The sequence below is a fragment of the Pseudorca crassidens genome, chromosome 12 (assembly GCF_039906515.1).
Source record: "Pseudorca crassidens isolate mPseCra1 chromosome 12, mPseCra1.hap1, whole genome shotgun sequence".
NCBI lineage: Eukaryota > Metazoa > Chordata > Mammalia > Artiodactyla > Delphinidae > Pseudorca > Pseudorca crassidens.
Window position 1 is genome coordinate 14,273,880 of NC_090307.1, and position 15,547 is coordinate 14,289,426.

The 15,547-nt window shown below is 43.3% G+C and overlaps 1 protein-coding gene across 1 annotated transcript in view; it reads right to left on the minus strand.

Moving 5' to 3' along the window:
• Window positions 1-3,130: 3,130 nt before the first annotated feature.
• CDH20 (cadherin 20) overlaps window positions 3,131-15,547 on the minus strand; it is a 206,262-nt gene continuing 193,845 nt past the window's right edge. Inside the window, exons 10-12 of the mRNA XM_067698919.1 lie at window positions 13,679-13,796; window positions 8,839-9,090; window positions 3,131-4,738 (exon numbers count right to left, since the gene is read on the minus strand). Of these exons, the coding sequence (XP_067555020.1) occupies window positions 4,233-4,738; window positions 8,839-9,090; window positions 13,679-13,796 (876 nt within the window). The 3' untranslated portion in view covers window positions 3,131-4,232. The remainder of the gene's footprint in view (window positions 4,739-8,838; window positions 9,091-13,678; window positions 13,797-15,547) is intronic.

Consider the following 15,547-nt stretch of genomic DNA (forward strand, 5'->3'; position numbering starts at 1 on the left):
CTATAGAGAGGAGGGGGAATGGAAGAGAGAAAAGAAATGGTGAATGGAATCCAAAGTGATGCCTGGAATAGAGGAAGGAGGCAGAGTAGAAAAAAGGGAAAGACAATATAGCTGATTGGGGACTTCCCTGGTGGTGCAGTGGTTAAGAATCCGCCTGCCAATGCAGGGGACACGGGTTCGAGCCCTGGTCCAGGAAGATCCCACATGCCACAGAGCAACTAAGCCTGTGCGTGACAACTACTGAGCCTGCGCTCTAGAGCCCGCGAGCCACAACTACTGAGCCCACGCACCACAACTACTGAAGCCCGTGCACCAACAGCCCGTGCTCCACAACAAGAGAAGCCACCACAGTGAGAAGCCCACGCACCGCAACGAAGAGCAGCCCCCGCTTGCCACAACTAGAGAAAGCATGTGTGCAACAATGAAGACCCAAAGCAGACAAAACAAAACAAAAAACAGAAAAATAAAAAAAAGATTGTCGTTTTACACCACTAAGTTTAGTGTCTTTTTATGCGGCAATGGTGGTAAAACAGTTGATATGAAGAAGGGGAAGAAGTGGAAATAATAAAAGAAAAGCTAGTATCCAAACTTCCTGAAAAATAATAAAAGACTCATAGGTAGTTTTACTAGCTTTTGGAAGTGTGTCCTCTCAGAGAAGTGGTCTAAGGTTTTCTGGGATGGAAAGTAGCCCTTGTCATCATGGGTACCAGGAAGGTGGCCTCAGCGCCTAAAATGTTGGAGTGGAAGAAACAGCCCCGTCATCAGTCATATGGAATCCTTACAAACCAAAAGTATGGACAAACACATGGGGTAGGATTTGCCAGCTTCCCGTCCCAGAAGAAAAGATTTAAGAAAAATTGTGTTTTTGGTTGATGTTGTAGTTAATTACACATACTATAAATTAGTACTCACAATTTTTGCACAACATGAATCACAAGAGACAGATATGTCTCATTAGTAGGTCATTTTAAAAAGAAGATTCCTTGATCTAATTTTGTCCATTCCCTGTACCAGAACCTTGACCCTCAGGGTCAAGCAGAAGCCTCCCAAATCCAGGTATTTACACATAAAAATATCTTGAAAGTTCTTTATTATGAAGATGACAAATGGATTTGAGAATGAGTCCATCTGCGAAAAGGACTGCTTGCAAAGTGTATCCCGTGCTCATGTATTTCCAGCGCTAGAAAGGAAATACTGGGAATTTTGACATCAAGGTTTAGTTCTCGATCACTAGTAAACTAGTAACAATGCATAGTCAATGTGCCTGTACTGATTTTGGCTTGTTTGAATTCGTTTTCAGGATTTATAGATTCTTTCTTGTGCAAACTACTCCCTTCTTTGCCTTTGCTATCTGCCATGTTGGGATATTCTGCTTTTATGATTTAGAAAATTCATTGCTAATCTTTATCTTTGCTTGTGTTCTTGTTCAGAATACCGTTCCAGACAAAGTCTTATCAATTGATTTCCACAGATGTTCCTTTTCCCTCTAACATAAATTAAAGGCTAGCTGCTTTACCTGTTTACAAATAAATGGCTGGATAATTTTACAGCTCTCTTTTTTAACCTGATCACACTGCATTCTGTCTGGTGCCAATGATGTTTTATTTTCAGATGAACCAGTATTTGTGGTAAACTGTGGCAGTGGAAAGGGAATTCTAAAACTCACCTGGAGGGAAGAGTCTCTATTAGCTTAGAGTGTGAGTTGAAATGGATCTCCTATCCTGTGCTTCTCTCACACTTCCTGTATCACACCATTAAACATCTTCCCAGGGACCAGAAGCTCCAGGAGATTCTGCTTAATCACTTCATGCCCAGTATCATGGGGGGCCACATTTGCAGGATGTGGGGCAATGATAATCCCCTGTGGTTAGGATAACAGCTGTTCCCAGTTTTTAAAACAAGCAACACGGAGTGAGCTAGTCAAAAAACTATCCTTAGGGCTAGTGACAGAAAAGAATGTTATAATGGTCAATTTGCCCACATTCACATAACTGGTATGTTGTAAAGCCTAGTTTGGACTCAAGTTCATGTTTTTTCTTTTTCTTTGCTAAGTTTATTTATTTTTACATCATACTTTACCCTCAAAGAGCATGTATGAGAGCTGCCTTTCATGGAGGAAAGGGTTAGTATGCTGAAGGTTGAAGATGAGAACTTGCCTAGCTATTAGTGTACCACGTAATAAAGCATGAAGCACATCCTGCTGGTTCCCAGACATCCATTAGCCTTCTCACATGTTTCTGCCAAACTCTCCTTTTTACTGGAAAAGAGATTCACAATACTATTCTACTGATGGGGTAGGCCCCAGTGCAATCTAATCTTTCTATATTTGAGAACGCGTGACCATATACCAAAGGTTCTCAAAGTGTGGTCCCTGGACCAGCAGCAGCAGCATCACCCAGGCACTTGTTAAAAATGCAAATCGCCCCAGATCAACTGAATTAGAAACTTTGTGGGTAAAGGCCCAACAAGCTATAGTTTAACAAGTGATTCTGTTCCAAGTGATTCTGACACACATTAAAATTTGAGAACCTTTAACCGAGACACTCAGAAAGCTATTTTGTTCACAATTTGTTCCCAATGGTGAGGATAACTGTGTAAAATATCCTTTAATAATACGACGTCAAAGAAAGAGATCCCTTCCATCGTGTACCCATTAAGCACTTATTAAGTACCCACTCTTAGCTACTGTGGGGAAAGGAAACATGGATAAAATATGGCCCCAGTGTTCTGTGAGCTCATCCAGTATTGACAAGATGTACGTATTTGTACATATTTTTGGTACATATTTGATTTGCCAACAGAACAGAGATGAAAGTAGCACAGTGGCCTGCTTCATTGGTGGCTGTGGCAATACACTCTCACAAAACAAAAAAGATATGGGCTAAACTCACTATTGTATTGCTGGTGTTATCAAACCATCCTTTGCTCTTTTAAGGGATGGGGAAATGAAAAATATTCATGAAAAGCTTTACAGCTTTACAGTTTAAACCATACGTTCATCTGATCAGTGACCGAAACAGAATGCACAGCCTCATACTTCTGTGCTGTTGTCTTTGTTTTATGAATGAGCCCCAGCCCCAAGAACCTGAGACTAGGTCAGGATCACAAAACCTTACCTGCTCAGCAATTAAACACATGTGCAATAGACTTTCCCTTCTATTTAACTTTTATTAAAAGAGATGCTAAGGTACTGAGATGCAGTACATCATATTTATTACCAAAATTATTAACAAATATACAAAACTTATACATGTAATTTTCTTACATCCATTCTCTATAATACTGATTTGTGTTCAAGTAGGTTATCTACAGTATGTAAACATCCCTTGAATTGACCTCACACAGATTAGGAAAGCCCTCTAACCCATGCTTTTATCAGATACTTCTTTTTTTTGGCTTTCATTTGTAGAATCTAATCTTCACATTTGGCACATGGAAGAGACATCTACAGTGCAAAAGAGGCAGATTTTCTGGTTTCCTTCTGAATAATTTTGCAGGGGCACAGTTAAAGAGCTGAGAGAACAAGAGCACTCTTACTCCATGGAGGTGGATTTGTTGTAATGCCAACAACTCTTGGTTCAGCCATTAAACTTGAGCTTAAAGTCAATGCCTCTTCCTTCTCCCATCCCCCTGCCCACCCCCCATGCAAGGTCAATTAGGCCTTAACCTTGTCTTAAAAGTATTAAAAGAAATTCCATCCATCCCAGAACAAGTAGGTTAATTTCACCGAGGAATAATTTTTCAGTGTTCTTTTATGGGGGTTGGTTTGTGCAGTGTGATGAGCCAGCAAAACTTTTAAATGGAGAAAAAAACATGATTAAAAATAAAAACAAAAAACGGATAGGAGAGTAGAACTTTCTATTTGCTTTCAACTGCCACCTCTGCAATGAAAAGCACAGCCTCTCTGAGGTGGCAACATGACCAAGTGAAAGGCGGAGAAAAGTCAAGCCCGCCATACTTAACCTTGGACTCCACGCCTTTGAATACAGTATCACAAAAACTAAAAAAGAAGAAAAGGTCATTGGAGATTCTGCCCCCCTCTTCCTGTGTTTCCTTTTGATTATTTAACTTAATCTAACCAAGTAAAGCTGATTCAGAGAGAGCTCCGCTCGCCCGCTCCCCCCGCAAACTCACTCTCCAGCAGTCTTGCTCTTGCGGTTGCGGCGCCTCTTCCGCGAAGCCTCCGCCCCAGAACGGCCGGGTTTGGCCGCGCGCCGGCCTCCCGGCTTCCGTCACCACAGGGGCGCGGGCCCCTCCGACGCCCCGTAGAGCTCCGCCAGCTTCCGGAAGCGGGGTCCCCAGTCCGTCAGGAAGTCGAAGCTCTGCTCCGAGTCTGAAGTGGCCGACTGCAGGGAACTCAGAGACCCGGCGACCGAGCCATCCCCCTCGAACATGTACGTTTGCAGGGAGTCGAAGGGCGCGGCCCACAGGTCCATGTCGGCCTCGTAGAGTTTGGCCAGGACGTAGCTGTGGACGGTGCTGCTGACGGCGCACGTCTGAGGCACGTAGCGGGAGAGGCTCTCGATCTCGGGCAGCATGTCCTGCCGCGTCTTGGAGGCGCCGCCCGCCTGCGCCTCCCGTGGGTTCCACATGGCTGCGATGTCGAAGGCCTCGGTGTCCTCCTCGCCACCGCCCTCGTCGTCGTAGCGCACGATGTTCTCGTGGATGTTCTCCTCGTCGTCGATGATGTATGGCTGCTTCCGGTGCCTCCGCATGGACAGGATGAGCAGCACCAGCACTGCCGGAAACACAGAGGACCGGGTGTTGGCGGAAGAGCCCCGGCCGTGTGGGCCGAGACCAGAGCTCTTGAGTAACACAGGTAGGGCGAGGGCTGTCTGGGTGGGGAGAGCAGGGGCAGTGTTTGGATATGTGACCTCACAGGGTCTACCCTGTTCTCACTCTTCCTGCACTGTTGGAGAGTCTGTGGGCGAGTGAACGCTACGTGACATGATTCCACGTGGTTTAAGTAGAAGTTGCATGTAGAGGCTCTGCACACACCTTATCGCTTTGAAATGTGTGTGCGTTTGTACACCCAGCCACCCAGTGTAACATCTCATTAACAAAGCACGAAGCCCTGTGGTCCCGTGGAGTATATGCTAAGGATCAGACCATGTTTTCTGACTGCGTAAGGACGAATACGTGTTTCTCCATTATAATGTGAAAACCTTACTGTACAGGTGGAATCCTGCTTTTTACATTAGCCTCTCAATAGGATCCTACTTTGTAAATATACAGTGGACCCTGGAACAACATGGGTTTGAATTACTGGGGTCCACTTAGCTGTGGATTTTTAAAAATAAATACATATTGCAGTACTACTGCAGTTGGTTGCTGCAAATGCTGAACCGTGGATACTGAGGGCCGACTATAAGTTATTCACAACTTCAGGGCAGGTCTAAGCCCCTAACCCCACCCCACCATTGTTCAAGGATCAATTGTGATCATATATTAATTAAATGAGTATAGACACATGTGTTAAATATGAGCCAAAGTCTTAGTCTTTCTATGTTTTCTCCAAAAAATAAGACAGCATAAATGACCATCTTTGTTCAGTTAACTCAGATTCCTCAGAAAAGCCTTCCATTAGAGAGGAGGTTGTGACTTTCTAGATCTAAGGATGTTCATGGAAAAGAGGGAATGAACAGTGACATTTTATATAATTTCATCATGTTATCAGAGACGCACCACGCTGTTAGATATGCCCTTGCAGGTTTGGATGAAAGTTTATCCCAACGTATGTTTTTTTTTTTTTTTTCCCCAGGATGTGTTCACTGGGGTTTAAAGGAGAGATGGAGGTAATCCCATTGAACCATTTATCTCTGTGAGTAAAAATGTTTTCCAGGAAGCGTGTTGAGATTTTGGCTGTAGAACTTTTTTTTTTTCTAGCATGCTTTGTTACAGCTGGTGAATGGTGACAGCTAGACAACACTGCAAAATAAGAGCCCAGTTTATCCAAGGGAGGGGGGAATGGAGTACAGTCATATGCCCAGTAAGATTATGGACTAACTTAAAAAAATAACAATAATGGTTTTTTAAACTTGAATGTGGAATGTGCTTTTTGTAAATTGCAGTGAATGATGTTAATACATGATATTTTCCTGAATAGCTCAGGTGACAAAATGCACACACAGGAAACAGTTATATACTCTTGTATTTTATCTCTGTGCAAAAATGTAACTCATAGGCTAGAGGACTATGGGATTTCAGAGAAGTGGACTAATAGGACTTTGATGAAGTGGGGGCTTGAACTGGGCATTGGAGGTTGGGGTGTGATTTGGATGGATGCAGGATGGAGAAATGGGATTCTGAGTGAACTTGCTGTGTTTGTGGGATTCAGTAAGGAGTTACTAAACTCAAATATTTTTTAGACATTATCTGAAGCAAAACAGAAACCAAGTAGAATATGACATGATTTCTGTTTTTACAAGCATGCAATCGAAGGAGATAATAGACATTAATGATTAATATCAAACAGGTGGTGATAGGACTATCATAGAGCTGCAAGAGTTTTGCAGAGAATACAGAAGCAGGGCCAGTTAATTCTTCCTGGGGACCTGAGAAAACCTCCACACAGGTGACACTGGAGTGCTAGGTGTGGTATTTCAGAAAATGCTGGGAAGCAATATTAGAAAAGTCTTTGAGTTTGTACTGGAAAGAATTCTGATGATATAGAATTAGGCAGTTTATAGAACTCTGAAAAAAATAAAGATTGCTACGTATCTTATTTTTAGGTAATCTTATATAAATATCAAGTATTATATAGTCCCCTGAAAATCAAATTTTAGGAAAAATGATCCTATTCAGCTGAAGGGCTTCCCTGACAGAAGAGAATCAGTTCTAGGGATGTTTATTCTTTAGTATCTATAGGCACAGTGCATAGGGCCTATGAGATTTTCTAGGAACTAGATACATATTTGAAACATGGAAAAAAATCCATAGTCAAAATTAATGTGTTAATATAATTATCCACAAAATGTAGTATTTCTTTGACAAATCAACTGCAGTTCAGTCTTACTCAGTTTTATGAATTATATTTAATGTGGGATATACACTGTTAGAAGTGAAAGTGCCTAAAACTCTGAGGATTTTATGACAGCTTTGCTCGGTTTAGGTGCTGAAAACTGTCTGTTTATTCTGCGCAATTCCAAAAGCAAGACATAATGGGTTTGGGAGGCACGAAATAAATCGCCCCTTGCACACCGCTTGTAAGTTGAGAGCCTCTTTGTGCCAGCCTCTTTAAATCAGCCCCGCTGAACTGGTGGCTCCTTCTACTGTTTGTGGGCCAGGGTGAACTCATAATGTAGACATTTCCAAAGATAGAAGTAAGGACAGCCAGACTGGAAGTTTCTCCTAGGAGCAAGTTTCTTCAAAGGCCTCTTTCAGGGTGTCCTGCTATGCACTCAAGGACTCCCAGTGCCACCTTATGGACACTCAGGGAATTGCAAGAGGGTTTTATTTGTCAGTACAGAAAGGGACCAGAAGCCGTAACAATTCTCTCTGATCCAGGTATCCAAGGACTTTGAAAGGTTACTTCTTTATACTGTTTTTCCCTTCATGTAGCACTGAACTACATGAAGCATATTCCACAGACCTACTAGAAATTCAATCAAGCAACTGACATTTTAGTTAGACCTTCTTTCTTTGGTCTGACTCAGTCTCTTGGTTTGGAGGTAAACCTGGGATCAGGGCTTAAATTCTAATTTTAATCCTCAAATCTTTACTCTTTTCCCTTACTAGGATTTCTTCCATATTGAATAATATTACTATCTACTAAGTCTGCTTTTCTCTAAGCAAAATAAGTATGCTGTGAATTATTTCAGTCAGAAGAGTTGGCAGATATGTACAGATAGTTTTTTGGTTTCAGGAATTGGTTTAGATGTTTTACTGTTTGTTTTGAGTGTGGATTTTGAGGATAATAGCATGAATGGCCTTAGTACAAGGGAGTTGGGAGCTGCTTTGCAGTATGACTTTAGATGAAGAGGAAAGGATCCTCTATCCCAGTAGTGCTCTCCCACTGGCCTGTCATCACATCTTTATTTCACAAGGAGAGGCAAACTGACCCTGGTTAGAGGCCACGGTACCCAGGGAGGGGGGGTGCTAACGCCCCCAAACAGCTTACCCTCCCAGATATCCATGTGGTTCACTCTGCCACTTCAGATCTCTGCTCAGAGGTCGTCTTATCAGTGAGGTCCTCCCTGACCACCCTAGTTAAACTGGCACCCACCCCTGTCTCCTGTCCTCTCAGGACTCCCTGTCCCTCTTCCCTTCTCTGTAACGCTTACCACATCCTGAATCTGGGGATGAACATTTGGGGGAAAGGCCGTACTGCGCAGATACAGGGATGTGCAGTGCGGGGCCTGCCTGTGTTTCAGCCCTGGCTCTGCGACTGAGATTTGGCCTTGGGCCCGTCACTACCTCTTTGTGATTTAGCTACTACTTATCTGAAATGAGGGGGCTAGAAGAGGTGATCATCGTAGCCTGTCCAAAATTATTATATAGGTTCTATGATGTCAAAATGAGCTTGCTTTATTTTGAATTAAGCTCTGTGAAGGCTGGGGCATTTCTGTCTTATTAATCCCAGCACCTAGAAAGGCAGCCTGGCCTACAGTAGATGGTTGATAAATACATGTGCTTTCATTTGGCCACAGAGGCCAGGAGTTCCTTGAAGGAGGGGACTGTCTCCAAGTTCTTTACGTCTTCCCAGCCTTACTCACCCACCTTTTCAATAAGCACGGTGTGGAAAACCAGTTCTGGCCAGCTGTGTCAGTGTGATAACGGAATGGTATCTAAGTAAGCACTTGCAGGACCCCACAGAATGGAGAGGAGCCACTTACTCACCTAAGAGGACAAAGATGCAGGCCAGGATGGCGATGAGGGCGCCGCGGCTCAGTCTGACTGGGAGCATGTAGGCCTCGGGGCTGCAGGACAGGACGTGGCCATCGTCGTCACAGCTGCACACCTGGATAGTCAGCGTGCCCGTGCTGCTCAGCACCGGCTGCCCATTGTCCGATATCAGGATGGGCAGGTAAAAGACACTCTGCTCCTGCTGCCGGAAGCCAGACCTCCTAGTTAGAATCCGGGCAGTGTTATCTGAAGAAGACAGGGGTTCCGGGATCAAAAAAGGAGAGAGAAGAGGAAAATGAAAGAACCAACAAGAGAATTAATTTTTTGGATTGAGGAAAGCAAGGGGGCAGGAACTGGGTGGGGAAGGAGAGAGAAGGGACAGCATGCCCTGGAGGCGGTTAGCTACAGCCACCGTTGGGTTTTTTGGGATCAGCAGTTGGATTCAGAAACCAAGATTTTTGCTTGCTTCTAGGGAAAACCCTGAGGCCTTTTTTGAGAGTCTGTCTTACCCTTTGTGACAAAGTGCCCAGGGCAAACTGTCAGACTTCAGATCTAACTGAAATGTCCCTGGGGAAACTTGACAGAACTGAACAGTCACTGGCGACTTGTGGTCCCTGTTGGTTCTGGCTCAGCAGCTTTCCAAGGCCCTGTGCTGCTTTGTGCCCCCGGGAAAAGAATGCTGAGGAGCCCACGCGGCTGTGGCACATTGCTTATTTTTGCCACTTTGGCTGGAGTTCAAGTCTTCTGCTATTTTCTTTTATGCCTCTGAAATGCTGTCACCAACTCCTGTGCTTTCTGATGAACCTGCTCGTTTAGCAGAAGCTTATCTGAAATCCCCTAATCATGACACACCCTGCTATTTCCCGCTAATTGGTGGTCTAAGTTTAAGCAATTAATATGAATTTGGTGAACATTCAATACTAGTTTTTTCCCCCAGTTTTAAAGGGGATTAGCAAAATTGTTTGGTATGTTTCCACAAAGCTGATGTGTGTGTGTGTGTGTGTGTGTGTGTGTGTGTCTGTATTTATATTTGCCTAGTGTAATGTTTTGGGATCTTTTTAAATCTATGTTCTCAAGTTTTCTTGAGTGGGTTTGACTTATAAATCAGATATATTTTCTGGAAAGCTGGTATCTTTTTCAGCAGAGGAAAAATTTGAGAGATGTGGTAGGACGTATAATCAGTGACAAAGCTAACGTCATCAGTATGGAAGGTCCTCTGGATGTGTTTCACATTTCACAGGGAAGAGTCTAGAACTTCACAAAAAATTCTGAGAGTCTAGCCAAAGTAAACATTATTCAGACCAATATCAATATTTCTGGACATAATAAAGGATTATACTTTTCTACCCTCTTGAATTTGGGCATGTCTGTATCATTTGCTTTAGATGATGGAAATGAGCAAAACTGATTCGTGTCACTTCGGACAGCAGCATGTATCAATAATAGCTGGTATGTTATTCTTGTGCTCTCTTGCCTTGTTGTAATATATGAAAGAACATTAGAGATGGAGAGCCAGGCAGCCTACACCTGGACAGCTGTCCTTGGTTGCCAGACCCACAGTCAGCTTTATGTGAGCAAGAAATTAACTTTAGTTGCGTTAAGCCACTGAGATTTTGGTGTTTTTTCCTGCAGCCTAACCTAGCCTATTCTGACTAATACATAATTCCTTAATTAACTTTTCCACCTCCTCCTCCCCCTGTTTTATCATGAGAGCAGTTGTTTTTTGAGTGCTTATGTGCAAGGTATTTAGACTTTACATGCAGTATCTCATTTAATCTTTACCACCATTTGGTGAGATAGTGATAATCTCACCCTTTTACAGTGAGAGTTAAGGCCTAGAGAGATTATGTAATTGGTTCAAAGTCACTAATTTAGTAGAAGAGCTGGGATTTGAACTCTGGTCTCTTGACTCCAAATACACACTCCTTCCATTGTGCTGTGTAACCGCTTACTTAGTTTTGTAACATTAATGTTGAAAATTATTCAGCTGATTGAAATCTCTTCCTACTTTGGTACAGGCCTTTTCCCTCTTATTTCCTTCTCAGTGGAGAAAGATAGCAGTTGGTTACCAACCTGAAGATTATATTCATATTTCCACCTACCACACAATCCATCTTCTTTTCTGTTTTCCAGATTTAATAGCTAAGTACTAGTAATTTTGCTTCACAGTTTCAGTTTTGTTTTGTTTTTGTCAGAAGTAAAGTTTTTCTCGAACAGAAATCTTTTTTATTTTTCATTTTAATCAAGGGCAGTTCATCAGACTTTGAGAAAGCCGGAGAAGAGCTGAATTTCATATAAGTATTACATTATGCCTACTATGCATCATAGATTTCTTGATCTCAGAATTATTTAAGATTAAGAAAAAAAGATCAGAGCATCACATTGCTGAGACTAGGCCTACAAAGGAGCTGGCAGAATTTAGCCACTTGCAAAATTTTGTTGAATATTATAACTGGAGCTCGAATAACCTATTTGGGTATAGTATCCAGGGTGACACAAAGATTGTGTGTGTGTGTGTGTGTGTGTGTGTGTGTGGCTAAAACAGGAGGTCTCAACTTCCAGTCCCAATTTTAATACTTACTCTCTATTCCATGGGCCATTTACTTTCTTTCCTTATCTATCAGATGAGACAATGAGAATCATCAGAGGCATTAGTAACTTTCTTAAGACCTTAAAGGATTATTATAAATATCAAATAAAGCAAAGTATGAGAAAATGCGTGTGAAACTGTGAAGTATATGGACAATCCTTTTCACAATGCTTTGGGGATTAAGAAAGGCTTTACTTGAAATAGTGCACTGTTGTGTTCATAAATGAATATCATGTTTTGGGCACGGGAGTTGGAGGGCTTGACAGTAGATCCACCACATCAGATGTTGGTCAGGTTTTTTTTTTTTTTTTTTTTTACCGGTACACGGGCCTCTCACTGTTGTGGCCTCTCCCGTTGCGGAGCACAGGCTCCGGACGCGCAGGCTCAGCAGCCATGGCTCACAGGCCCAGCCGCTCTGCGGAATGTGGCATCTTCCTGGACCGGGGCATGAACCTGTGTCCCCTGCCTCGGCAGGCGGACTCTCAACCACTGCGCCACCGGGGAAGCCCGGTCAGTTTTTTAATGAGCCTCAGTAAAGGATACTCGAGGGATAAATTGTCATGAGATTAAGAGTTCATTCTTTCTATTGAAGATGTTCCAACTTACGTTTTGAAAAAAACCTTCCAAGAGATGAGCCATTTCTTTTTATAGTCATCAGGTTCCAGGGGCCCATATTTTTAAGGTATTGGCCCCATGAATTGGTGCCCAAAGTCATTGTTAAGAAATTTGCAGCATTTTGCTGTGTATTGTTTCTGTATTGATTCAGACAAATATCAGAGTGGAGGAATAGAGTGACACTTAGCTGAAAATTTGAAGAAACAGTATAATGTATTATTTTTTCCCCCAGGATTTCTACTATGAAACCTATCCTAGGGAATTCCTTGGTGGTCCAGTGGTTAGGACTCCATGCTTCCACTGCAGGGGCAGGGGCCCTGGGTTTGATCCCTGGTCTGGGAGCTAAGATCCTGCAAGCCTTGTGGCACGGCCAAAAAAAAAAAACCTATCCTGAAGGGTCTGAAACAATGTTTTGCAGGAAGGGTTTCCAAGTGAAGCAGATAAATGAATAATTCAAAATTTGACCCAGTAAAAAATATCAGGATATTTAATTGTAGCACTTCCGTTGTTATAATTTATATTACTCTTCCTTTCAGAATTATAGTGATTTGATGTAGATGATTAAACAGATGACTAAATGCTTTCCACTTAGAAGAAAACAGGTTTGATATTCTCTAGTTTTAATAGCAGAATATCGTGTGGGGTGGATTTAATACTTTAAGTCCCAAACAATTGATTTTTGGACTAAGACTAGGTATGCCTAAATCATGACTTTTTGTTACCCTTTGTTTAGATTGTTCTAAAGTGACAGAACTTTAGAATTGGAATAAAAATGAGGCCACCACAGCCCAGAGAAGTGATGCCCTCTCTCTCCAAGGTCAGACAGCTAGTTGGTAGCAGAGTTAGCAACATAAGGGGTTCACTTGACAGATTTAAATTATTTTTTCACCTGCTCTGACCTTTCTCTGAAAATCTTCTGGCCAAAGTACAGAAGCCCCTCCTTTTCCCATCTGTGCCCAATGAAGAGTGTGCTAGGTCTGTGAACTCCTTAGCTGGTCTGAATGCTTTTTGGAATAGAGGGGTCTATAATTCCATTCTAGCAAAGATGTAGAGGGAAGCACTTTCTGGAATAGGGAACCCCACCCGACTCTTCTTTCTGAATCATTCCAAAATAATAAAGTGGTTTCAGTGCCAGAACTACTGGTTGTGTTCCTGTATTTGTCCTTTGCTCTTAAGTAACTCAAAAGTTACTTAGCCTTTGTCTCCCTTTTGTTCTGGGAGCTTTCACTGTTTCCCCCTTTGATCCTTGCTTAGAAGTGTTCAATCAGGATTTTCTCCTTGGGCCTCTTTCTGTCAGCTTTCTCAGATTCTTCCTGTAGTTAAAGAACATACAAACATGGCTGCTCTCTGTGGGGATGAAGGAAGCCTGTGTGCCTCACACAGTGTCTGGCCCAGAGCCTGTGCTCAAATGTTTGAGTGAACTGACTGACTGAGTAAAAGTTTCAGAATCAGCAGAGGATGTTCTTTGTCTTTGATGTTGTGAAACAAAACTTTAAAAGACCATACAAATTAACATTAATGTCTTTCGTGCTATTAAAGAGCAGGTGACCTCTGACACTGTTTGCATGGTATAGTAACCCAGAGTTTCCAGCCCACGCTGTAGAAAAGCATCGGTAGCCAGCTGATTACCTTGGTTGTCCCTTACGGTGAAGTTGGGGTTGTTAGCAGCCTCAGGAGCCAAGCTGTAGTAGAAGTGCTGGCCATTGCGTGGGTCATCTTGGTCCACTGCGCTCACTGTCTGGATCAGCTGAGGGAGGGACATGAAATCAGGTGAGTCAGAGTCAAAAGGAAAGCTTCAAGGGCGGGGGGGATCCCAAACCCTGAAATCCAGTAGTAGATTGTTTTACCTAACGAGGACATCCTGAAACTTCCCTCGGCAGTCTCTGTGCCATCACACAGTGCAGAATTGAATTTTGGTTTATTGTTGGGCCTGAGTGTGTTAACAGGCACACGGTAGATGATACCTAAATGCCTCAGATGTTAGACATCGACATAACACACTATTCTCACCCCAGGTCTGGCCCCTTTTAGGCAGTTGAAACAAGACTTTGAGTGAAATAATTCTGGGATGCCACAAGGTCCTGCCTGTTTCCCAGTTTTTTTTGTCTCCTCGCCTCACCTTCTTAGCCTCACATTTGGGTTAATATTTCATGGTCAGATTGCTATGTTTGAGAGCCCTCTATTTAAAAATGACCAGTACCTAGTGGGAAGTAAGCAGACACTACATTGATTGTGTCAGCTTAATGGAAAACAGATGTGAGGGGGTGGGTCGCAGAGCAGTCACTCTTTGTTGGCAGGAAGGGGAGCTAGGCAAAGTGTAGAGCACAAGACCCCCAGGGTGCGCTTTATAGAACAGACTGGAGTCAGAAGCAAGGCTTGGGGCTGAGGAGAGGAAGAGGTGGAGTGGCTTCCTCTTGAGCTCTTTGGCCAAAATTTTGCCCTTTCCATGTGTTTTTCAAAGTCATAAGTTACCATGAAGGTTATGAAGATCAGGATGGAAAAGTTCCTAAAGAAAGCAGTGAGAAATAACACAATTGAAACACTGGCAGGCAGACTGGGGGGATATAGAACAGGTGTCGAAGGCGTGGTCTCCTTCCTGTGTGTTTGCTCTGTCGCCAGCCAACGGCATAGACTCCCCCCACCCCTCTCGGGCCTGGCCCTGTAGACACCACGCTCCTGCTGTCAAAAACTGGCTATTAACAGGGTAGAAAATGGAACATTCAGGGTCAGCTGGAGGGCTGAGGTGGGCTTGCTTAGTCTTTCTTTCTTCATCTGTAAATTAAGGAGGTAATGCTACCCTCACAGTATGCGGAAGATTAAATAACAGAGGGGAAAGCTTCCAGCAAGGGGCCTGCTGGTAAACATGGTGTTGCTCAGACCCCCTTCAGTGAAGGACTTGATACCTTCACCTGTCAGTCTCTTTGGCGGTTGCTTCAGTTGCTGAGAGCCACCTACCCACAGTCACCACATTCTTCCAGGATATTCCATATCCAGTGACTGATGCGATAGTATAAAGCCTGGCCATCCCATTTCAACTCAGGAGAACCCTAGTCCTAGAACACTTTGAAGTCATCCAGGGCTGTTAGTGGGTCTGCACTGCAGCTGGACTTCTCCTTTTGCCCAGTCTTGCAGAAGTTCTTCCCTTCCAAGGGCATTGGCCCCAAGGGCATGCCTTAATAAACATCTTAGAACAGAACTCCATCTCATTTATGCCTTCTGGTGAACCCAGCTGGCAGCGGGGCTCTGTTGAATCTAAAGGTCGGGGGGATGGAGTTGCAATAAAGGAGAGGGATCAGGAGAGCACTGAAGATAAATCTGCCGCACAGTCCAGCCTGGCGTCAATGCTGCTCATACACGAGGGTCACTCCACTGCCCCATTCCTGCCGAGACAAATCCTGTACATTCCGTCTTGTGCATGGTGCCAAACACGTGATGACATGTTTCTTCATGAATGTTATAAATAGGTGATTATATATAACTTGGAAAACAGAAAGTCAT